At 24.4% G+C, this 26,909-nt stretch overlaps 1 protein-coding gene across 1 annotated transcript in view; it reads left to right on the top strand.

Moving 5' to 3' along the window:
• LOC129609931 (DEP domain-containing protein DDB_G0279099-like) overlaps positions 1–19,977 on the top strand; it is a 118,178-nt gene extending 98,201 nt beyond the window's left edge. Inside the window, exons 5-7 of the mRNA XM_055522221.1 lie at positions 18,138–18,265; positions 19,009–19,177; positions 19,696–19,977. Coding sequence (XP_055378196.1) covers positions 18,138–18,265; positions 19,009–19,177; positions 19,696–19,850 — 452 coding nt within the window. The 3' untranslated portion in view covers positions 19,851–19,977. The remainder of the gene's footprint in view (positions 1–18,137; positions 18,266–19,008; positions 19,178–19,695) is intronic.
• Positions 19,978–26,909: the final 6,932 nt, after the last annotated feature.

A 26,909-nucleotide genomic window follows, 5' to 3' on the forward strand; every position in this document is an offset into this window, starting at 1 on the left:
GTAATAACTGAAAACAATCTAGCTTCCTACAATATTTCAGAAACTATAAGTAAAAACCTATCTAATGAACTTTAAGGTATATAAGGAACGCTGAAAATTCCGTTTGTTATTTTACATAAACAAATATTACTATTTATAATATACATTATGTGTATAAAAATGTTATGTTATTTCTCTTTAAAATTGATATCCACTGAAATAATAACCTTTGACATATTGTATAAATAAAAAGGAATAACGCAATCAAGGGTATGCAGGAATAATGAAAGAAAAATAAACTTAATATTTTCGTTTATAAGTATATTATGTAAATGAAAAATGAAAAATTCATACATATGTGGGTTTATGTAATATCTTAGGAAAGAAAATAAGTCCACGCATATTCTTCCTCCAAGTGTACACAATATGAATGAATTTATTTTTAATGTAAAAATAATAAAATATGAATTTATTCAAATACGAGGTGGAAAATCTTAAGGAATCATATAGAGTATCTTGTATAGGTTACACAAATAATCTTAAAATTATTTCAGTTTTCTACGTTCTGTATGAAAATGAAAAATCGTTATTAGAATTACGAAATCTTTTGTATATGTATTTGTATGTGTACATTATTTCGTAACTTATGGAAATTTTTTTATTTAAGTTTGGTAACTAAACAGGCATGATATTTTTGTCTACATGAGAAATAACAGTTCCCATAATAGATATTTTATAAAAGAACGCCTATTCAGTTATTTGATTTAGTAAACTTTGTAAATACATTTTGAAAATATTTGAATACTTGTTTAATGATTTATGTTAAACTGCTACAGGAGATTAACGACTTATACGAGTATACTTATTGAAATCTTTATATATAAATAGACAAATAACTAGAATTAAAAATTTGGAATTTCAAAACCATAAAAAAATTTTTGTTATTAAGGAAGAGTTCATTATTTTCATAAATTAATTTATAAATTTACAGAACCTTTTACTTTTACAAAATTACAAATTTTACTTTTACAAAGTTTTTATTTTACATAATTCGTACTTTGAGCTGAATTATATTTGAAATAGCGTAAAGGATTTTCATTTTTCTCTAAAGGATTATGTGTAGCAGTGTAGGTGACATAACATGAAAAGTTACCACTTAACCAAGAACACCCGTGGGAAGAAATTGCGACTAAGATTCAAGAGACTGCCGAAGAAACACTAGGTAGAAAACAAATGCAACGCAAAACATGGATCTCTGACGTGACTTGGGACCTCATCAATAAAAGGAGAAATGCTAAGCAACTAGCGACCAATGAAAACAACAACAAGTCTCCACAGTACCAGAACTTAGCAAAACAAGTAAAGAAGGCTGCTAGAAGAGACAAACGGAGATATCTCGAAAGGATGGCGTTCCAAGCGGAGCAACACGCCAACCAGAACAACATGCGTGGCATGCACCGAATAATTAATAATCTCACCGGGCAAAAAGAAAACACAACCCGCCCTGACAGAGACCATAGCGGTAACCTAGTGACAAATGAAGAGGCCCAGATAGAAATATGGAAACAGCACTTTGAAACAATTAGCAACGTAACACATACGACCAGCGAATAAGTGCATAATAGTAACCCAGTCAGAAGACAAACAAACTTAAGAATTTCTGAAGATCCCCCAAATATTAGCGAAATAAAAACAGTCATACAAAAACTCAAAGATATAGACCAAGAAGATATAGACAACAGACTGAAGAAAGCAAGAGCGGCTTTCGGTAGACCAATATGGTAAAGTAGCCAGATATCCAGAACGACTAAGGTCAGAATATTCCGGTCTTGTGTGAAATCGGTTCTGACATATGGCAGCGAAACTTGGCTAACATCAAAATCTACCAATCAAAAGTTGCAAGTATTCATCAATAGATGCCTCAGAATAATATGCCGCATATTCTGGCCAAGAAAGATAAGCAACAAAGACCTGTGGATAATAACAGGCGAAAAACCTATCGGAAGGCAAATAAGAAGAAGAAAGTGAAAATGGATTGGATACACTCTAAAAAAATAACCCGCCAATAATATCGCTAAAATGAGCTTAGAGTGGAACCTGCAGGGTTCAAGAAGACCTGGACGCCCCAGAAACACCTGGCGTAGATCTGCAAAATCAGAAGTAGAAAACGCAGGTCTAACATGGAGTTAAGTCAAGCAAATAGCCCAAAATAGAACAAGATGGAGATTTCAAGTGGAAGCCCTATGCTCCCAAAAGAAGTAAATAGAAAAAAAAAAAAAAAAAATGTGTTGTTATAAATAGGCACACTCTCTTAGTAAAAAAAATTTAATCTTATATTATGTATCTTTGATTTTTGAATGTATTTGTCCAACGGTTTTGTCCCGTTTTATAAAATTTGATTTTACTTACATTAATTGGATTTTCCTTATTTATTAAGGAGTACAAAATTAAATTATAAGTTATTTACGGTTTCACATTAAAATTATACAATTTCCCCGTTATATCTACATTTTACAGTAAATAAAATTTCTTAACATTGATTTTTCATTAGTTTTAATTCAAGGATATTTTCATAGGACATTTTAATTTGTTTCCCACAGAATTTATTTCTTTTTGAATATTAGCTTTTATAAGCTTGAATTAAAATTGAATAATGACACTTTAATAATTTATAAGACCTTAAATACTCAAGAACTAGATATACCATAAATTTATTAGTATAAGAAATTTATTAGTAGCTATTTTTTTATTGAAAAACAATTTATTATTTTGCAAAATACTAAACCAATAATATTAAAAAAGGGTTTTAAAATAAAAATCCTTTGCTATGATATTTTAAGACAAATTTTCTACTCAAGAAAGAGTATTCATATATTCTGATATACAAAATAAGAAAGTCAAAGTGAAATTATACAATTAATAAAAATAATAAATTTGTTTGATGTCTATATGCCATTAAGTCTATGGGCATGGGTATTGTTGAATATATCTTTCAAAATAATTCATGGACGCTGATATTGTTGACACTGTTGATATTGTCTTTACATTTCATGTTGCAGTTAGGAGTTGTAATAAGTGCCATTCCAATTCATTGTAGCTATTATTTCGGCCATTCTTTTAAAAAATGTAATTGTTTTTTTTATGCCGATTTCATCTTTATGTTTACAACTACGCATATAATAACAAAAAAAAGATTTTTTTTTAAACAAAATATCAAAACCTGTAAACTAAGGTTTAGAATAACTTAATTGGCTATCAGATCTTCGTTTATTTTATTAGGTTTAATGATTTTGTTGATGTTGAAAGGCAGGCTTCCAAATGCGGTTATATTGGCAGATTCATATTCTTATAGGGTAATTGAATCCCAAATTGATCAAATATTTTCTTTGAAATGGACGACAAAAGCTCAAAGAATGGTAGTATTCCGTATTACGTAAAAAACTAATGCAGACTTGGACAATTTATCACTTTCCGTATTGTATCTTACAATGTTATGTATTCCAAATTACAATGTTATGTATTCCAAATAGTACTTACGATAAATAGTAATTATAACTACGTTTTCCAAACACAAAGGAAACCATTGTCGTCCATTGCAAAAAAAATATGGATGTTTTTGTAAACTTTTGATGATGAGTATTACCAAGTTTAAAAATAAATACAGTTTAAAAGTGGTTTGGTTTTATTTTCGGCAGTATACGGAATACTACAATCAACTAGCTCTTGAACGAAAAATTAAATTAACTATGTTTAAGTTCTCCACTGACTTTAAACAGCAAACCGATGTTTTGAAAACTTTTATGAAGCAACCGAGTGAGCCTTGTATATTTACATATAATTCCTGGGTATTTTTATGCATTCGTTGTGAAAATTGCATTAAAAGGGCAAGTAAATTATCACTAATTGTATCAAAATCTTATCACACGCATTAGAAGATTTTAAAATTATGGTAACATAAATCAAAGAATTAAAAGGTCAATTACATAATGCAGTTCTATTTTATAAAATGTATTTTGAAATCTGTCTCTTGGGTGCTTAATAACAATAAATCGAACTTTTTCATTTTTCTGTACTTTAATTATAGTGTAATGTATATTGAGTGTGGCGTATATATTTCAATATTACCATTCGAATTTTTTTTAATTGATGGTAATTAAATTTATCAAATAATTTTTCTAAAAATTTTTCACTTGTTTATTAATGCAAATAGCTCAAAAATGGGGTTACAAAAATTTACAGTATATGAAATGCAAATTATAATGCGAACATTGCTTTTATATTATTATTGCGTCCCATGAATTTTATTAGACTATATCATATATTTTATCGTTAATTAAAGAGTTTAAAATGTCCTTTGAGAGTAACTCTAACAATAAGAAATTTTAATAATTTATTACAAAATCATATATTATACACAAACATATTAAAATATACTGGAGAAAATAAAATATATTATTATTATTATTATTGTAAATTAAAGGGATCAAAGATATGAAAAAATAATTCTAGGTTTTACTTCTTTTTTCCTCAAATCGTTCTCAAATCTCCATAAAAAAAAATAAATATACTCTTATGTTAATAATATCTAGCTAATAATAAAGTAAATTATAACTATTATTTTATGCAGTCGCATACGTGTACATAAATTATCATTTTATTACCTTGTGTGTATGCATATATACGAGTACAATATTTGTACGTAATATTAATGTTCAGATGTTTATGTTGTGCAATAATAGTCCTTATGTTATTATAAATTTTAATAATATAAACTCTTTTTTTTTTCACTTACCCTCATCCATCCTTCGATCTCCACTTATTTTCACTCATTTCTATGCGGTCCTGTTTTTTTTTTTTGTATTTGTTACCACATTTACAATAAGGATTATAATTTGTATTGTATATGTGCTCTCCATTATGTCATGAATAAAAAATTATGACTTTTAACACATTTTTTTAAAGGAATTTTTCAACAAATAATTTTTTTTTTATTTAGTACGACACCAATAAAGGAATTTTATAACCGGAATATAGAAAAAACAAAATAGAAAGAAATAAGAACAAAAAAATAATGAAAATTGTAAATTCAGTTACCCTTATAATTCCTAGGGAAAATTGCTTTTTACTGCTGCTGCTGCAAAAAAAACTCGCTCTATTTTATGCTATACCTATACTTTCTATACCCACATAAGTATTTTCAGTTACCTTTGCGTTTTTTTTTTAATTTATGTTAGGTTGCTAGAGCGATTTTTACTTTTAAATAGAAAAGGAACGAACCAACCACATAACCAATTTTTGTCATTGTATGAAAAATGACCATTGTTTCTTTTGTTGTTTTTCTTCTTTTCTGCTACGTTCATAACTCTTCTACTCGAATCCTTAAAGCCACTACACTTGTACAATATAGTAGAAAAATTTGAAGTAAAATGTTGTTGTAACTGTTAAAATATTTTATTATTAATATTTATGTACAGTTTAACAAAAATTGTTGCTGTAGTAAAGTAATAAATGCTATGTGTATGTTATTTTGTGCAAAAGTGAAATTGGATTTCGTGATGCAATGCTGAAGGTATATTATTATTATGATTTATGAAGGTATATTATTATCTACCTCAAAATCAATCGAAACAATTCGGTTATTGAGAATAGGTACAACTTTCAATCACTTAAAGAAAATATTTAACTTTTATAAAAAAATACTAAAAACTTTCAAAAAGTTCTTTGTTACTAGTTAGACGAAATAGTTAAACACTAAAAATATCATTTAACCATTGATTCCAAATATAACTACATACTATAGTAACCTTTTTGTTAAACCTTTTTGCTAAATTGTGGGAATTTTTAATGCACGCCTAAATAATTATTTTTTTACATTGAATCCACTAACTAAGTTCCAAGAAGTTACGTTGATTTTTTCGTTATATATAATAGACCCAAAAATGTGAAATAAAGTTGTATCAAAGGCTTTAAAAATACAATTATAATGTCTTTGGTTGTATGCAATGGAGTCGGTAAAAATTTTAATAAATAAGGTTCCATATATTTTGGAGCAAGTATTAGAGATGCATTATGAAGAAAATCATATTCATTTAAAAGGTTATTAACTCTATATCCGTGTATTTGTTTATATGTGCAAGCTATCTGACCGTGTATTTGTTTATATGTGCAAGCTATACCATTTGGCAAGTGTATATTTTTGATCAGGGTCGAATACTGACTCGATTTAGTTTGTCTGTCCGTCCGTCGGTCTCAACGATAACTCAAAACCTAATTGAGCTAAGTTCACCAAATGATTTATTATAGCAAATGCCAGAACCCTAATTAAATTGAATATGATTTCGCCCAAATAAATATATTAGTAAAGCCAAGGTGTTTGATAAAAGTCGTTGAAATTGCTTGGCTCTTTCTGGTAGCAGCCATACAACTTCAATAGTAGTTTGGCCATATCTTAGAAAATATTGAAATTTTGCATACATTAATATGGTGATACGACAACTTAAAATCATAGTCTGTCCCATAGTCAGCTGCTGCATATTTCTTCGCACATAAGATAACGAATTCGTACGGGTGTCACAGGGTTCACACGATCAACTCTATTTTTTCTCGTTTTAAAAATTTTGATTTATGTATAAAATAATATTTGAACGCAACTAAATAAGTAATATAAATTTTCTTTAGACGAAAACTCGAACTAAAAAGAGGAATTAAAATAATGTGTCCAAATTTATTTTTATGACACACAACAAGATTTCGAATACTTTTAACAAACTTGTTCGACTCATTTGGAAAAATTTTTTTATATTTTATGTTATACCATAACACAAACTATCCGCAAGCTTAAGGCTTCAAAATTTTGTTTTTTATTATAATACGAAAATATCTTCCACAAATATTTGCAAATAGAGCAAATTAAAACAGCTTTCAAATAGCAGTAAAATTTTCTTTAGAATGTTTTACGAACTTTTATTTAAATTTAATCCATTTTTTAAATCAATACAGAAAAATCCATTTGAATTACTAGGAAGTTGTTGAGAAAAAACCACCAACAGGTCTGTTCTAACAAATATTTTGTTTAAGGCTTATGACGATCCTGATAAAAATAATACTCAAACCCTGTTTCATTTTATTGTTTTATTAAATAAATGAAGTAAATTATCAACATTATTAAATTCACTTTTCAACAATGAGCGGATCATTATAATTCTGTTTTATTTTTTATTATTTTATTGCCGTATATGTATAAATAATTTATAATAATATTATATTTGAGGCAATCAGAATCAATGTTTATACAATATGAAAATAATTGCGGTATATTTCAATGAATTTTTAACATTGTAATTGCATTTTGTTTTATTTAAGATGTTACAAGGATATCAAAGAAAATAATGTACCCCATTGTAATATTTTGTACGAAAATCACATTAATATTAAAATAAAAGCGAAGTCGTAAAATTTCTCATAATTCTTATATACAAACCTACCTATACTTACGTATAATAAAGCAGAGTCAAGCCATTGGTTTGTAAAGTAGCATTTTCCCTTCAACGTAGAAAAATATTGCTTTTAAAAACAAGCTGTTACATTTATTAAAATTACTTTCATTCGTATTACAAAAATTTTTAAATATTGCATATATTTAGGATGAGACGAAAAAATATTGAAAGAGGTGTTAGCTTCATACTTGAATTCAACGGTCAATCGCATAAATTAAGACAAATTTTTACTTTCCTCTGTAAGGATGTAGAAATTTTGTAAAAATATCTACGGACGGACGGACAGAATGAAATAAATAAGAAGTTTTTTTCGAAATTTTTTTTGGAAAAGCCCTAAAAATTTTTTATATCAAAATATATTCAGGCATGGTTATAAATTCCATGAATATAAATTGCAACAAATATTATCAAGTCAAAGATATAATAATATGGTATAATGGAAAATTGCACATATTTTTATACTGAAATAATGAGAGCGTATATTCTGAACTGTTTTATATATTGTGCACATACGAGTAACGAATATCGTTATATTAAAATATATTTTAGTTTTGCATAATAATGTGGTCATGTGTATTGTATAAAAAATTTTTTTTTTTAATTAAAATGTCAACAGTGCTGATAAAGGGTTCCTACATCTTCTTAACTACAGTTTTTATTTCCACAAAACTTGATCTTAGTCAATAATATTATTTTATTTGGACATATGGTCAGTATATGGTATCAATACTGATTAAGAATAAAGTAATGTAATGTAAGCGAAGTGGGCATTATAATTCAACATTCTACTCCATATTTTGTGATTTTCAAATGATATTGTGCTACATATTTTGGACTAATAGGTAATTTAATAAATTCAACTACCTATCATCAACATTCAACAACTGTCCACAAGCATGTTTTTCGTGTAAACGCAAAACTAATTTCAGTTCTGACTAGAAATATGATAAAATTTTTTGGAAGGATTTTAAAAAAGGTATCAAAATAAAATATAAAAAAAATTTAAATAAATTTTATGGAAAATGAACAGTCCACATAATGTGACGAGTTTCCGTCACTCAAATTCATATTTAGGCACTTTGTAATAACACTTTACAATAAATTTTAAGTTTCTTTTCTAATATTGTAGAATAAAAGGGTGTGCAACAGATTCTTTTATTATTCATAAATATATTGACTTTTCCATCTTCTTAATATTATTATTATTTATTGTCAACTTCATAAACATTCAACGTCACTATTGTCTAAGCCATAATGAAACTTAGAATGTACATTTTAAAATGCAGATGATTTTGTTTATTAACTTTGCCTAGATTACCTATTTAAAAAGTTCTCATATTATAGTCTGCTTCTTAATATTTTATGACAATAAAACTGAATAATATCAAATAGGTTAGCAAACTTTGTACATACATAAATAACGTATATGTGATAATAGTGTTAATAATTTTGTGTTATACAAAATTATGACAATTTTCATACTGAGTGAAATTTGCATATACAAACATTTATATTTTCTTATATTATAAATTAAGTTATATTTTATAATCTTATAATATGGTAATATTTTTTAATAAAATTTATGGGTATATTGATTATAAATAAATATATTTGATGTTACCGAGGTCATAAATTATGAAAACTTAAATATGAACTCATTTCTTACACAGAAAAAGGAAAGCAGATTTTTTTTTGTAATACCAGTAATTAAGAAATTGATTACAGTTCTTTAATATTAAACGCTGTCTATTGTTTATAAATTCTTTAAATAAAAAATCGTATGTATGGTGTCTGTTGCGTATGTAATGTCATATATATATCAAAAAATTTTCTTAAAATTTGAATGTGATGAATGTTTTGAATTAAATATGATGAAAACAATATGTAAAATTAACAGAGTTAAATATTATATTGGTCAATTTCATTAGCACAATTACATATGAATTTCATGCAAATTTCGAAATTATTCTTGATTTACTGAACATAAGCATATGTATGTAATAAATTGGCACATTCTGTACTTGATTCATTTCTGCGAAGATAAAACACTTTAAGTCAAATTCAAGCAAAATTGTTTTAATGTTGCCTTAAATTTTGATTTTTTATTGAACGTAAATGAAATTTGTTAGAAGGAACAGTCATACATACATATATACTTACCTAGTTAAATTTTGACATACTTATAAAATAATAGAAAATTCTTTAATTTCTAATTTTCTGTTAGAAATTAAATAATAGAATCAGTGATATAATGATCTACATATTATTATTATAATATTCATATATTTGCTTGTACATAAGTTTCACTCTCCATCCGTCCGTTTTTGGACCCGTTTACAAATCTTCGACACCCTTGAAGATAGAAAACTGAAATTTTACATACAAATAGAAATTTACTAGAAACTTATTTCGCTGGAAGAAAAATTTTTTCCGCCTCCACCTTCTCTCGTGTTATCGCTTCTTGGAGTTTGTATAATTTGAATTTTTGGTACCTAATATTTCCGAAACTTCAAGCTTTTCCAAATTTCTATAAATACAGAAAGTTTACAGTGGTGCTGTTAAAAAATATTATTATATCAGTCGATTAACACTTAAATTTGAGTATTACGTTACCGCCTTTTTTAATTTATTTTATTTCAAAGATTGCATACATTCCACAACCTAAATCTATGCAATTTTTGATATATATTGGTATTTAAATAAAAGTAGTTTTAATAATCCAGTACACAGGTTCTTTTCGAAAACATTATTTTAATTACAAACCATTTGTTTAGCTCAACTTTGTTATTTAAGAATCTTAACCTTATTTCAATTATAATTAACACTACGTACATTTTCCAACCACCAACTTGACATTATTATAATTATTATTAGACCATAAATTTTATCTTATGCTTAAACATTATAAAAATATAAATTTTATTTTGATCTTAATATCTTATTCAAATAAGTTTTTTATTGATTTGACTTAATGGGAAAACAGCTCAATAATTTATTATTTTACAAGTATATATTGTAAATGCCCTTCAAATAGCATAGTAATTAATGAACTCAATTTAAATGATTGATTTCATTTCTATATTGGGAATTAGTGCAAAGTTTTATGTAGGAATAAGTAATTATATAAGTAATGTGTTAATAAGTAGGAAGTTTTTATGTATATAATTTATTTGTTTTTAGGTAATATAACTATCGAAATATTTAATTCATTATTAATTACAAGTGTTTACCGCGAAGATAATAAACTTTATCTTCATATTAGCCTTTTAAACACACATTAGTGATCCTGAGATTAAGATCTGGCACGATTTTTTAATGGAAATTAAAAGACAATAGAAATTACATTCGAAATGAATATAATTTCAGTCAGTGAACCCATGTATCATACATGACTAGACTAGATGTCAAAAAATATCAACAATTTCCGAGATACCAGGAATTTTAACGAATTTTCACAAAATTTGTATTTGGCAGAGCTATTTTGGAATATAACTTGCATTTTGAAAAAGGTGATAGCTTCGGACAAACACTTTTGAAAGGGCTCGAAAAATCGACATAATATTACTTTTTTATATTTTGTGTACTTTCAGAATGACAAGCATTCTAATTTTAGAAATATTCAAATTTTCCATATTCTTCTTTTTCTGGTTTTCTTTATTGTGATAATTTTGTATGAAACTTTTTGAAACTTGAACAAGTTTTTATACAGATCTGTTTCGCGTGTCTTAAACTCTAATTTAAACCACTCACTAGTGATTTTATCAATCACTATTAATCTTTAACCAAAACTTTTTCAAAAAGTGTTATTTTAATTAAAAAATGAATTTTAAAAGGTCTTTATTGAAATACAATAATTTTAGAGAAAAATTCCTATTGTTTAATTTTAATCGAAAAAGTAAAAGGTAAAATAGACCTTGGCATTCCCGGCAAGTATTCGATGAGGAAATGCCCAGTCTCTTAGCCATCTTTCTCAATAAATAGTTCCCGTCAGGACGCCCACCGCAATCTTACATATCTTCCCATAAATTTTAGTAAATTCGTCGAAAAATTTCAAATGTATATTATATTATAGTTGTAAGGTGAAAACCGATCAAGCATAATTAATGTAAAAATATTGTAAATTGCTAGTTGGAACAATAAATGTTAAAAATGTTAAAATGTATTTTGGTTCAAAAATTTCAAATGATATTAGATACCTACTAAATTGATGGCAAAATAATTACGTAAATGAAGATTTAAGATGGAAATATAGTTAAAAGGCTATAAAAATAAATATTTTGTATATAAGAGTATTAGAGTTAATGTCAGCAAGTTAGGTCATACATTATTCAAAAGTAGAAACTGTAACCTACATTCAAAGTCATTTAGTACAATATGTAAAATTTTTAATGAACAAGAAATATAATTATTATGTAACTGTATGACATTAAGCTTAAAAATTTTACATAATATTAAATGATGTTGAAAATATTTACAAAAACATATTGTTATACCAAAATAAATTACTCATTCCATAATTTATAAAACGATATGAGCGTAGAAAGGATATCTATGTAAACCTGTGTACTTTTTATAACATTTTAAGCTTATTGATTTTAGACTTTTAGATGAATCTAAAACATTATTAAATTTGAATAAAATTCATGCAAAAGTTTCCAATTTGCAAAAATATTTTTGAACAAATTTTGGACTTTTAGTGGCCCTACAAATTTTAACACACGAATTTCACTATAATTACCGACCGTATTGTGTAAACAATAGGTAGGTTATGTGATGGCAACAAATTTTGCATATCGTGTTTTCGGTGGGAATGCACTTCTCCATAGTAGGGAAGTGTAAGTAAACTATTTTTAGCAACCTGTCGGTCCGTCGGTCTGTCGGTCTGTCGGTCTGTCGGTCTGTCGGTCTGTGTGTGCACGCGTGTATCTCAAGTTCTGCTGAACCGATTTTGATGAAATTTTATATGTAAGTTTATTTCCACCATGGCACGGATTGATCAACTTTTGGGATATATCAGGCCTCGGGAACTGCACTTTTTACCGGGCCTGTTTTACTTTTTTGAACATTTTGAAGAAAGTATTTAACCGATTTACTTGAAATTTCATATATAAACTTTTCTTGACCGTCCGCAAAAACTCCTAACTTTTGGAAGAAATCAGACATCAGCAACTGGACGTTTACTACGGGCCAAATATACGTTTTTGCGTATATAAAGGCAAATAATTGACCGATTTCATTGAAATTTAATACATGCATTCCTCGTATTAAAACAATGAACATATAAATTTTTTGGAAAGATCAGGGCTCGAAAACTGATTTGCGGGCCGATTTTACATTTTTCACCATATCTACGGAACGAATTTATGGAATTTCTTGAAATTTAATATTTGAGTTCTGGTGAACTGGCGAGCATTTCAGGGAATTCGGGTAGCACAGAGCGAAACTCTACTAAGAGCCAAATTTACATTTTTCTAGGTATGTTAACTATAAGCTTACTAATGTCCTAAAAATTGAAATGAAGTATTTAACAGATATTTTTATAACATTCTGTAACCCTTTCACTTGACTAGACATAATACAATGCGGTCGGTTATGTGCTGACCACATCAGATTTTTTTTTGGGAGCGTTCATTCAAATATTGAGTTATTTTTTGTTAATAATTGCTACTACAGCTGGCCTACATCAGAACTCCTTTTTGTTATACCTGCTATTAAATATTTTGCATTGTTGAGCTCAAGGAGTTGTAGATTACATTTAAAATAAATAAACGCTTGATACGAAAGATATTCATGTATGAAACTGCACTGATATAAGAAACCATTCAGCTTTCAATTTTACGGCCCATACAATTGCTATTTAAATAAGTTTGATTGCTACTATTACTAAATATTTTCTTAAACGATCCCTTATATTTAATAAGGGATAAAAATACTCGAAATAAATTCAGTCACTGAATTTCAAATCACGAATTCCCTAGTCAATGATGTTTTGGTTTAAATTTGGTTTGACAGTTTGCGTGAACTCAATTCTATTTAAAATCTTTTCTATATCGTTTATTCTTATTATCTTACTACTAAGTATTAATTTATCGATTATAATAATAATATTATGAGAGCATATTTACATATTATATAAAATTTAATTATACCAAAAAGAAATAAATTTGAGTTTACACTGCTTTAATTAATATTATTTAAATTAAATTTTTTTTTTTAATTTATACAATAAAACAAAAGATATGTTGTAGTATTATTATAGCGACATGTTAGTTATACTTTTATATAATTTAGGTAATATGGTAACAAAATATTAATTTAATTAACACTCTAATAATACTGTTTTAATTTATGTTAATTAATATGCTAAACATTCATGAGATATTCTTTTAAAGAAATTATAATTACAAATCTAAATAAAAACCATTCTTTTAACAACTCTTAACACACAAAAGAAAAAAAAAATTAATTAAAATTACACAAATCTACACTATTAAATTATTAAAAATTTAAAAGTGTACTTCAAGTACATTTAAAATTTTATAAAAACGTTTTATAAAATAGTTGTACCTTACCTATATGGTATCAAGAATACTCAGTACAAGTTGTCAAATAGGTTTAGGGTGTAGGAATATAATTCCATCGAAATTTGTATAAAAATTATATAAATTGTAAGTCAAATCGTTAGAATTCGGTATTGATGCACTATTCTCTTTTAGTATATGTACACATATACGTACAATATACATATAAAACTATAGCAAAGAACATTGACAATTTGAAAATACAATATGTTTTTTCGATATTTTAAAGTAGTATTACAGCTTGGAGATAATCTTCGGTATAAATTGATAGAAATATAGTAGAGAACAGTAATGAGAGTGACATTAGAGGAGAGAATGTCGCAGGAATAATGATAGAGATTGTACAAAAATTTACTCTGATAGCTTTATTATGTCTATTGTATTACAAGGAAAGACTAAATTTAAATATCTAAAAGACAAACCAGAACTTTCAGCGAAAATAATATTAAGGAAAATCAATTGAATTACAAAAAATGTGTACATCGGTCCTTTGTTTATTGCCATTTTTAAACAATTCTATAAATCTTCCACGCGCAAAATAACTCATTTTTGTCATTGCATTTTTGAAATCAAATCTAAACTTTAAAATTAAGTTGCTTGAAATAAGGCTTTCAATTGAATACTATTTCTTAAATTAACCTTTTTTTTCATATCTCTAAAAATTGCATACTTTTAGGATGCAATTTTTAAAATATTTTATTAATTTTTTCTTATTAAAAAAATCATTTGTCAGGAACAGTTTGCGACTGTATAAATCATAATTTTACTTCCATTTTTAAGAAAAAATTTAGATTGTGAGGGCCCCGAAACGAATATAAAATCTACTTTCTCGTATACACTTTGTAGAAATACACTCTCTAATATTGCATATAAAATTTTTTTTCCTAAAATAACTTTAAATTATACTTATTTTCATTTTTATCATATTATCAAGTATATTAATGCAGTGTTATCATAACAAAAACAACAAAAAAAAGATAAGAATAACGAGAAACAAAAAAAAAGAAAAACTAGAGCGCAACTAAAAAAGAAGTCAACTGAATTAACTGCTTTACCCATTTCTACTTTAAATTGCTCCCAATAGACTTCAAAAATAATATTTTAAGGACATACGAAATGAAAAAGATTTCATAAAATATGGATTCATTATACATACTACTCACATACTTAAAATAATATTATAAGATATGAGAATATGTATTTAGATTTATATGAAATCTATACAATACACATACATACATAATAGTATTATTATTAATATAAGTAAAATGAAAAAAAATATGACAATAAAATTAGGAAAGAGTACCACTATAGAGCTTAAATGTATATTCATTTTGTACATATACATACTAGTGTAAATATTTCTATAACAGACTGCACATTGTATTGTACTTGTGTATGTCATAAAAATGTTATTATGGCTTATTATGGAACTGTTATTTTTAGTGTCTCTTTTTTTGCTTTTTTTTTTAGTTTTTGAACTACATACATATTAATATGAAATGCACTATAGGAAGTAAAATGTGCCTTAGATATTTGCATTATGTGCACATGAAACTAATAAAAAGAAACAAAAAATTATAGTTGACTTTAATTCTATAGGTGCCTACATAGCACGATATTATGAAAAAAAGTTTAATACAAAATACAAAAATACAGGATGTTTATAGCAAACGAAGAAGCATCATAATTATTTCTATGAAAGTTTCTGAACATTTAAAGAAAACAATACTTAAATGTTATCAAATTTCAATTTACCTGTTTCGAAAAACTGTATTGCACTCCAATTTATTACAATTTATAAGAATTTCTTCTACAACATGGTCTTACTGATGTAAAAAAATAGTGTGCCAAAAGATCTTTTGTATACGTTCTTGTAATCATAGGTATGTCATACTAATCATTTTAGTTTATCATCTAATTTTATATTATGTTATGGTTGTATTAGAAGAAGATGGGTTAACTTCTGATATATCTATCGGTCGGGGTTTATCAGGCAGCTTAGTTTATGTTATAAATTTTCCGGGTTGCATAATCGCGTTACATTGTACTGATCACGTGGTCGTACAAGATAAAGAGAAAGGGATGTGTGGAGACAAAAAAAGGAATTAGTAAACCTCTCTTGGAACCAAAAACCTTTGAAGGAATCAGTGCACTGGTAGGGGATTTAAGTTTCAAATCTATTCACAACTAATTTATTTTATTCTCTACTTATCACCTGATTTTCCGTTTTACATCCGTATGATCTTACTTTTAAAATTAATTTTCTGAATTATTCAAAAATTAAAAGACCCTATCAAAACGAATATCTATACTCATATTTTTATTTCCTTTACATGCATTATGTATAAATATTATGTATTTATGTATGTTTGTACATTTATGCAAAACTAAAATAAAAATCTAACTACAGACTTTTTGGAATACAAACTATTGTGTACAAATTTACATTAGATGAAAAATTTCAACCTAACATAAATATTTGGGTTAAGTGGAGTTGCATATTTGTTTTCCTTTTTCTATATTTTGTGAATTATAGTAGGTACTCGTAAACTATAATATGTGATTTTACGAAGAAATTTTGTTTTTGCAAATTTTATAATTTTTTATTACTTTTAATTTTATTTTATCCATGCATATGGGTGTGAGCATATCAATATAAGGATTTACTCGTATTGGAATATAGGAATTATATAACATATAGTTAGTAATAAAGTTGTGATTTTCGTATCTTGGAAATTTTTATCCCACAAAACAAAAAATTATGTTTGAAAACTTTTTTGTTTTTCTTTTTTTTTTTTGGGAAATTCTTTTCATACTTTTTCTCCCCTTTTCATTTACAAGGTTGAAAATATTTTATTATCCTTTTATTCAATCTCTTTTATGAATAAAATAAATAGAAAAAAATTTTTTTAGTGTTAAAATATATAAGTGTTTTGAGTATTAAGTTATAATTCGTAAAAATGAACTAAAATTTTTTATTTAAAAACAAAGAAATTTAATAACCTCCAATTTTCCCACGAAATATTTATAATGCATGCATTTATTTAATATGCGGGGTTTATGCCGAATAATTGAATAAGAATTCTGAAAAAACAACATATTTTTTTTTGTTTAGTACATAAAAGTTTTCACCTGTGCATGCAAGAATCCCATAAATGTTTAAATGTATATTTACATCAATTATCGGAAAAATTTTAAATTTTAAAGTAGCGTAAAGAAAAAATTTTTTTAAAAACATTAAATTTTATCACATTTTAACATTAGAATTTCAGAAAAATAAAGATTAACTTAAATAAAATGGGATAATAGTTCCTGTTCTTACAACACTGGGGTAGTGGTGATTTTCAAAAGAGACTGCAAACCAAATAATTTTACCGCACCTGCACATATTAATTTTAACAAACTTTTCTAAAACCGGGAATTTTACTTAATTTTTAAAAAATTTTTAAATTGGATTTAAGCTCTGAGATTTTCGGCACATTAAAATTTTGGAATCTATGGGCACAGTTTTTTTATTAATTTTTAAAGAGGATGAGGGTAAGGATATTATTGGTCAAATTGTTAAATGAAATATGTCTTATAAAATTGAGAGTATTTTCTTGTATTAAAAATCTCGTATCTGTGATATTTTATTAACAATAAATAAGATTAAACATAAAGTAAAATAAAATGTTAAATCCAAGACAATTCATGTATAGACTTTCACATTTATCTTAGTAAATAAATTACTTTATCATTTTGTCTCTTGAGCCAACGTAAAGGCAATTAAATTATCTAACAAAGTATATTAACAAAATTTCAAATTTTGAATATGTCAAGAGTCATTAAATGATGAAGATGAAATTTTTTTTTCTCCACAGAAAGGGGAACTTAACCTACTATTATTGCACTATAAATATTATTAACGTAACTTTTTATAGGCGTTCTAGGATATCTAAAAATCAGTTTAAAAATTTAAACTTTCTTAATTACCTGTACTAAATTTACTTAAATATATGCACATACATATAATATACAAACACATATCTACAAAATTTAAACATTTTAATGCATAATTAATACTCCTTTTTAATTTCAGAACCATCAACGGAAATTATTGGTGCGCCAGATTTATATATAGAAAGTGGGTCTACAATAAACCTTACGTGTGTTATAATGAATTCACCAGAACCACCTGCATATATATTCTGGAATCACAATGATGCGGTAAGTTTTCTAACAAAAATTAAATTAACAAAATCAATATCAATATTAAATATTTTGAAAATTTCGTCGAATATTTCATCGAACTTAACTCAGTTTTGAATGAAACTATCTGGACTACCTACATAAAATTCTCTATTCCAAATATTATCTCTCTACGGTGAAAAATTGTTAATTGCATATTTTATTATGCGATGTTTTTAATTGCTTTTAATGTACATTAATATTAACTTACTTGTACCCTAAACATTTTCCGCACGGAGATCAAAAATTACCTTAATGGAATTCAAAATGAATTTTGTAATAAACGTTCCTCTCAACTTATGTACCAAATTAAAAAATTAAACAAAAAATTTGTGAAAAAATTTTGAATATTTGAATACATTTCGAATTAAATCATGTTATACAAAAATATCAAAGAAATTCCACACAAACTGTTCTATTTTGATAGAAATTTGTTATGAAAAAATTAAGAAACCTACGTTTTCCGAAATTGCGACATTTTGATATTAGAATTAAAGCCTTTAAAAATTAAAATATTTATATGCAGGATCCCTTAATAAATCGAAACATGTATTTTACTCGGTTCCGAGCCAGATTCATGGAAAAAAGCTTTTTCTTGTCAGATTCCTTTGGTTTTACCTAGATACTGAAAGGGATATTATGATTTGAAATTATAAAGCATTAAAAATAAATTTTTCTTTATAAACAAATTTTTATAATCATTAAAATGTTCTATTTTCTAGATAATTAACTATGATTCACCAAGAGGTGGTGTTTCAGTTGTTACAATTAAAGGCGAAACAACAACATCATTTCTACTAATAAAAAATGCAAGGCCATCGGACTCCGGGCAATATCAATGTAACCCGTCCAATGCCAAAAGCAAAAGTGTAACTGTACATGTTCTTAATGGTAAGTTTTTAATATAATACTAATAACATTGTAGCATGTTAAATTATGAATTTTCAATATTGTAATTATAAATTTAGTGATTAATTAGTAAGAAATGATTCTACAAGTAAAAAAAATTTAAAAGGGTTAATCTTTTGACTCTACCGGGTTTTTGAAGCAGAAATATTATTTTTGTTTTTAAATAAAGTTTATAGCTGGAAATTGAAGTTTTCCTAGTACCAACATATTTTAAATTAACAAGGATTAATGTGAGATGCATCTTACAATTAAATTAAATTATGGATTAGGTGAAATTTAATAATTAAAATTATATAAAACGAAAAAACACATGCCAAAAATTAATTTAAATTCCAAAATCATTCCAAAATCATTATACGTACATAAAACACAAAAATAAACTACACAGAACTAATTAATTTTAAAAAAAGAAATAAAAAAAAAATAAAAACAACCAATGCTTGTGTTAGAGAGCAGTTATAAAGATTAAATTAAATAGGTGTTTCTCATTCTGTTTCCAGGGGAGTTCCCAGCAGCAATGCAGCGCGCGGGCCAAGCGCATCATCGGATGTCACCAAACCATTACCTATTAGTTTACCTATCAATATTATTATCTACATTAGTATTTATCAAATATCATCAACATTATTTTCCATCAAATCAAATTGTATCCTAACAATATTATTAAATATATTTATTAAATATATTTTTATTGAAATAATTATAATTAAATTTATAATTAATTTAATAAGATTAATAATATTTAATATAAAACAACAATATATAATATGTGAAAACTTATATAAAAATCAATTAAAAATTCAACATATTATTAATCATATATCAGAAAATATGACATGTATGAAAAATATTAATAAACTTAATATTAATAATAATAATTATTATGATTATAGTTATAATAATAATTATAATATTATTAATAACAATAATATTAATAAAAATAATAAATATTTTAATAATAATAATAATAAAAATAATAGTATTAATAATTGTAGTGCTAATAATATTACTAGATTTAAAAATAATGATAATTATATAATATATTATAATAAAGAAAATAATAAAAATCCTAAAATTATTGAAAATACAATTAATTATACTAATAAAAGAGAAAGTAATAATTTTGATAATGATATCAATTATCAATATGTTATAATAAAATCTTATAATAAATTAAATAATAAAATAAAATTAAATATGCTGAACATTCAAGAAGCTGATACTAATAATATAAAACGTAATATTTGTAATAATAATAATAATAATAATAATGATTATAAAAAATATAATAATTATGAAAATAGCAATAATATTAATAATAATGAAAAAAGTATAATAAATAAGTCAATTGATAATTATACTTATTATAAAACTACCATAACAACCACTACTAATATTAATATTAATAATAATTATTATCATAAAGACTATCATAGCTGTATTATTGATATTAAAATAAAAAATCTAAATTTAATACCATCTAAATTTTTTAATTTATTATTGTGTGATGACTATCATAAATGTTGGATGATGAATAATAAATTAAAAATTAATCGAAATTATGACGGTAATAATTTTAAATTTAATTACTATTACAAATCTAATATTAATATAATATTAATTTTAAATACAATTATTATTAATTATAATCTATTATTAATTATTCATAAATACATTTTTAAATATATTATAAATAATAATATTAAAAATATAAATAAATATAATAATTGGTTGAATTATAGAAAATTTCTAATAAAATTAGATTCAGATATTAGATAAAAAGAATTTCTTAATTAGTTTAAATTTAAATAATTAAAAAAATGAAAAAAGAAACCCAAAAAAAAATTAAAATTAAATAAATAATTTTAAAAATATTATTATAGTAATTAAAATAAGGAAAAAAAAATGAGCTAAAAAAGTTAAAAATTAAAAAGGTATATAAAATAAAAAAGACTAATTAAGAATATTATTAAAAATATTAATAAAAATTTTGTAAATAAATAAATATAGTTAAATTACAAATATTAGGTACATTATAATATTAGAAGAAGGTTATACAAGCGTTTAAAGAGAACCAAGAGGAAAGAAAAGAAAATTTTTTACAAAACTAAAAGAAATTATAAGGGTTATTAAGGTAGAATATGTGAAGAGAACGAAAAACATGAAAAGTTGAAAAATGAAAATCGAGAAAAACCAAAATAATATTGTAGTAAAATTATTATTAAAATAAATAAATGTTAAAAAAATAAAAGTATATAAAAAAAATGAATATTAACTTTATATTATACTTGTAAATTATTGTCCTTTATTTTATAGAATTATTTAAAATGTTGTATTGTAAGAACTAAAAAGAATTTTAAAATTATTATAAAAAGAAAAAATGTTAAAGGGAAAAATTTAATAAAATTTAAAAAAAAAAATTTTAATTTAATTTTTTTAAAAATCAATAAAAATAATATTAAAACAAAAAGATAAAAATAATAAAATAAATTAAATGAAAGACTAGATGAAATTTTTTCAATTTTGTATATAAAAAATTTATTATAAAATACTTTATTATTAACGTTAAAGTGTTGTAATTTAAAAAAAAATTTAAATTTCGTAATTTTTATTTTTTAGGTTTTTCAAATTTTTAATTTTGTATTAATTCATTGTTAAAAATTTTAAGTTATAATTTCCTCCAACCATCCAACTTTTCTTAGATTTCCGTAAATTTTTATATTATTGTAGTTTCAATGCAGAATCATAAAATAAATTTACCTATTTTTTTCAAAAAAAACGCCTATTTTTTCAAGGTACTAATTCTGTACTGTACTTCTGTAAGGTACTAATTCAAGGTACTGTACTTTTATTCTAATATTCGAGAAATAATTATGTGGATTTCTTACTACAATTTAAAAATAAATTGTTCATCTTTTGTTCAACTGTTCACAAATAAATGAGATAACGAAAATATTTTGATAATTTAAATTAGTTAATTTACATAACTCTGTCAAATTCGTATAGTTTGACATGTCTATACCCGAAATACTACAAAAAATTCTCTATCAAAAACTAAATAGGATCGCTTCCCTATAAAATGATTTATTTTTAAAATAGAAGTGTTGTAAACGTTTGAGCCAATCGGTTCAGAAATTTAAACATGAAAGCTGTTAAACTTAATTACAGTAAAATGGCATGTTTCTAATATCTATACATCTGTATAATTTAATTTTTCCCTGCCCAGCATGCCTTCTTTTCGACTTTTTTATAATTGAATATCTGAAACTGATAAGAGTAATTGCAATTGTAAAATTATAGTAATGAAATTGAACAATAATTGAATTAAAAGAACGAAAGAAAACAAAAAAATGATAAAGTTTTATTTTTTAAGCAAGTTGAAATTTTTTACAAATATTTTTGTCCTACTATATTATCCTGAAAAACCGCAATTCATTTTAAAAATAATTGAACTTCTATTTTAATTTATTCAATGAATTGGTGAAATTCAAAAAAAAAAATATTATTTTTTTTGTATAAAAACAGGAAAAAAAATAGGAAATTATAAAAAAAAAATAAACGTATGCACTATATTTGTTGAAAATAACAGCATAAACGAAAAGTATACATAGTTTATATACGTACATTAAATATTATAATATAGGAAATAAAAAAGAACCCAAATAAATGTAATTTTTCTAAAAATCTGAATTCCATTATTAAAATATCCTGTACTAGTATGGATAACTAGAATATTTATAAATAAAATGGTGTTTTTTAAATAAATGTAGGTATTTACTTGTTTTTTTTTTTTTGTTATTTTAAAATATTTCAATTAGGCAAATGCAAATTCTATTTTTAATTGTAAAAAAAACCTTTTATGTGCAAATGTTAAAGATTTGCTAACGAATTCCAAACTGTTTCAACAGAAAATTGATTTAGTAACCTAAATGTTCATATAATCGATTTTAATTTTTGGAATTCAACAAAATTTTTGAATTAATTTTAGAAAAATTATTCAGTTACTTGATTCTTAGAATATAATTATTAAACTATTATAATAATTATTCTTAAAGAATTTTTAATTTATTGAAATTGTGATATTTCATTTGATTACTTTGGTGATCGGAATATGCGTATTCTCGCTGTTGAAAATATGTAGCTCACCATTTGAGATCTTTTGGTTGCCGGTGGTACTTAGCATAGAATGATCAACATCTGTCATACTGTTTTGGTCTCTCGCTAAAACCAGAACTATTTCCTTGTATTTAGTTGTCGATTGACCAGCCATTCCATTTTTGATTCTATTAATTCAAGCAAAATATATCGTTCGCTATGCAGTTCCATTCATTTCAGTGATTGAGGTAGAATTACAACCTTTTTTTCAAAAAGGCTACTCCAAAAATTAAAAATAAATATTGTTCTATATTGATTTAAATTGGTTGAAAATCTTCTAATCAAATATGTGTCCCGATTAACTACAATATTTTCGTTATTATTTGCTCTATTCTTACATGAAATAATATTTCAGATGATTTCTGACGCAAAATTAAATAAATATTACAATTATGTAAAATTTAGAAAATAAGGGTTTTGTGATTTACTCCTTCAATACTTATAACTTTATTCGTATCGTGTATTTAATATTGCCTCATCCATCCAAATTTACAATTTCAGAGGTACTAGTGATACAAAATTTGAAGCATTATGTACAAGAATGTGTAGAAAAGAATGAAGCGTTCAAAACAAATGAACTGAAGATTGTTTCTCCTCACTGGTGCAATGTTTTTGTTCTTTTTAATCAAATCGTTAATTTACAGCCTCTTCAATTCAGCTAATTCCAGCAATGCAATCATTTTAAATATATTAAACGTAAAAGTTTATTGGCAATTCCTTGGTACAGAGCGAAGGATATGGTCCTTATTTCGCCTTTTACAAATGAATACTTCATATATACAAGCATTTATTTTAAAACACCCTATGGTACGTATAATAACAGTTTTGCATAAAATATAAACAAAAAAATTATATGTAATAAAATAATTAATAGCTACTGGTTTAAAATACAAATTCTAATCTAAAAAATATATTTTTTATTAAAAAACAAAAAAAAAACACAAAAAAAAAATACATAATTCATATTAAATAAAAAAAAAATGAAAATATTTTAAAAAGTAAAAATGAAAATTTAAAAATACTTTAAATGTTGAGGAAATAAAAAAAAGAAAGTGTAATATAAAAAAAAAAAACAAAAAAAAATAAAAAAAATGAAAATTATTTATAAAATAAAAAAAATATTAGATATTTAAATATTAAGAGAATAAATAAAAAAAAATTCAAACAGAGATGAAAAATTTACTAATAAAATATAAAAAAAAACAAAACCAAAAAAAAATGAAACACATATAGTTTATAAATAAAATGAAATTAATTAAAAAAGAAAATGGTAAATAAATGGTATTTAAGACTTAAAATAATTAAAAGGAAAATTAAAAAAAAAAAAATTCAATAATGTAAAACAATGAAAAATAATCGAACAAAAAACTAATTACTTACTTTCTCGCTTGTATCATATAAAATAAAACATTAAAATCTGAATATATATATATAAAATATATGTATAAATAAATATATATACAAAAACACAATATACATACACATATGTATATTATTAAATATGCATAGAAAGAGAATTAATGTATAAAATAAACATAGAAAAAAAAAAAATAAGGAAAAATGTTAAAAAATATTTGACGTTATTTTTATTACAAAGTTTAGAGAAAATTATTTAACAATTATCAAAAGAAAAAAAAAACAAAAAAAAAGAAACAAAAATTTTAACTTTTTTATGAAAAATATTTCTTCAAATTATAAAAAGAAAAATAAGCAGAAAAAAACAAATCAAGAGTTGAAGTTTTATTAAACTATGGGAAAAATAAAACCATGTGTTTATTTTCGGCAATTAAAACACAAGAAATCTCTATTTCATGTGACAAACATGTAAACAAATTGTTAACCTTACAATAATGCTATCAAATCATCTCTACCCTTGAACAAATAAAAAAAAATGAGTTGAATAATTGAAATTTGGCCGGTCTCTTTCAAAATGATTTAAAAATTTTAACAGTTTTATCATATTTGGCGTGAAGGTAATAATTTTCTTTTATCTCATTCTATTCCATACCACTAGGCGCGAGAAACAAATTAAAGAAATATAACAATTTATTTAAAGAGGTGCAAATGATATCAATTGAAACTATTATGTTCATATATTCATGTTTTCACATTTTCATATAACCTATATTATGAAGACTTATAAGCTTCTCCTCAAAAAAATTTAAATTTTGATGTGTGATAAAGAATTGCGAATTTCGTGCATTTAGTTATTTCGTTGAAATTATAGAGTTGTTACAACGAAATGACTAACCTTTAAAATTATAATTATTAAAATTTTGGGTTTTTTTAGCGAATAATGCAAAATTTTTTTTAAAATATAATAACTCATTTAAAAAATCGTTTTCATAATGAATTTAATGGTATAGAGAAAGAAATACTAGTTTTCAGTCTTAAATTTTATACTTATCAGTAAAATATATGGACGGGTTTTTTTTTGTGAATATTTTAAAATTTAGGTAACTCTTAAATTACTTATTAAATTAGCTTTTTTTAACTTATTAAATATTTCACTAAACGAAACACATACACGAAAATCCAACAATTAGTTCCTTATATGTGGTAGAAAATGTAAAATTGACTCCTGGAGAAAATTAACTTAACTTTACAAGCCCTGATAGTCCCAAAAAATTTTGTTATTTCATTGTGTTGACATCCTGAGTTTAAATATTAAAATTTCATGGATTAAGCAAATATTAACTGGTTAATAAATTCTCTTTCTGCCCTTATAATGAAAGTTTATTTGGGTACATCTGATTTCTTTCAAAATAATTGATTAGTCAAGTTGATCAAAGTTTCCCAAAATCAATTAACGAGAAAACAAAACTACACTTAAATATAAACATGAATTAAAATTTGTTCAGCCGAAATGGAGATAGACACACGCAGACAAAACCGACAGAGTGACATCTCGCTGAAAATATTTAATTTCGCCAACATATAACCGTTGTTATTGTATGCAATGCGGTCTGTAAAAATGTTCGAATAAAAAATTATTTTAAAAACCAAAATGGATTTTCCTATTCTAATTACCACTGTAAAAATTTTTAAAATAAGTTAAAAGCATTCATTGTTTTATACTTTAATCCTTTCCATAATAAACATAAATTTATTAATGTACCTACACAGAAAAAAAAAATAAAAATATTAAAATAAAATTTCAACTTTTGAAAAAGAAAGTTTTTCATATTCAAGTTGTTCTCTATATAAAAATTGTTATAATAATAAAAAATGAAATAAAATTATATAAAAAAAGAAAGAGAAAAAGAAGTCAAAAATTAAATTTAAAATTTCAAATAAATAAAAGCAAAAATAAAAAATAAATTAAAAAAAAATTGTATACAAAAAAAATAAAGCATTTTCTTACATTTTTGTTTTATTTTTTAGTTACTCATTTTAATTTTCAAACCATATTTCAAGAACGTTTTACACAATATATAATAATTAATATAGTCATTAGAATTTCACTGATGTAATTTCAACAATATTAATAGAAAAAATAATCAGTATACCAACTAAGTGGTTTTGTTTTAATTTTTTTTTTATAAACTCTGAAAACTCT

The sequence above is a fragment of the Condylostylus longicornis genome, unplaced genomic scaffold, assembly GCF_029603195.1.
Source record: "Condylostylus longicornis isolate FDR11 unplaced genomic scaffold, ASM2960319v2 ptg000040l, whole genome shotgun sequence".
Taxonomy (NCBI): Eukaryota; Metazoa; Arthropoda; class Insecta; order Diptera; family Dolichopodidae; genus Condylostylus; species Condylostylus longicornis.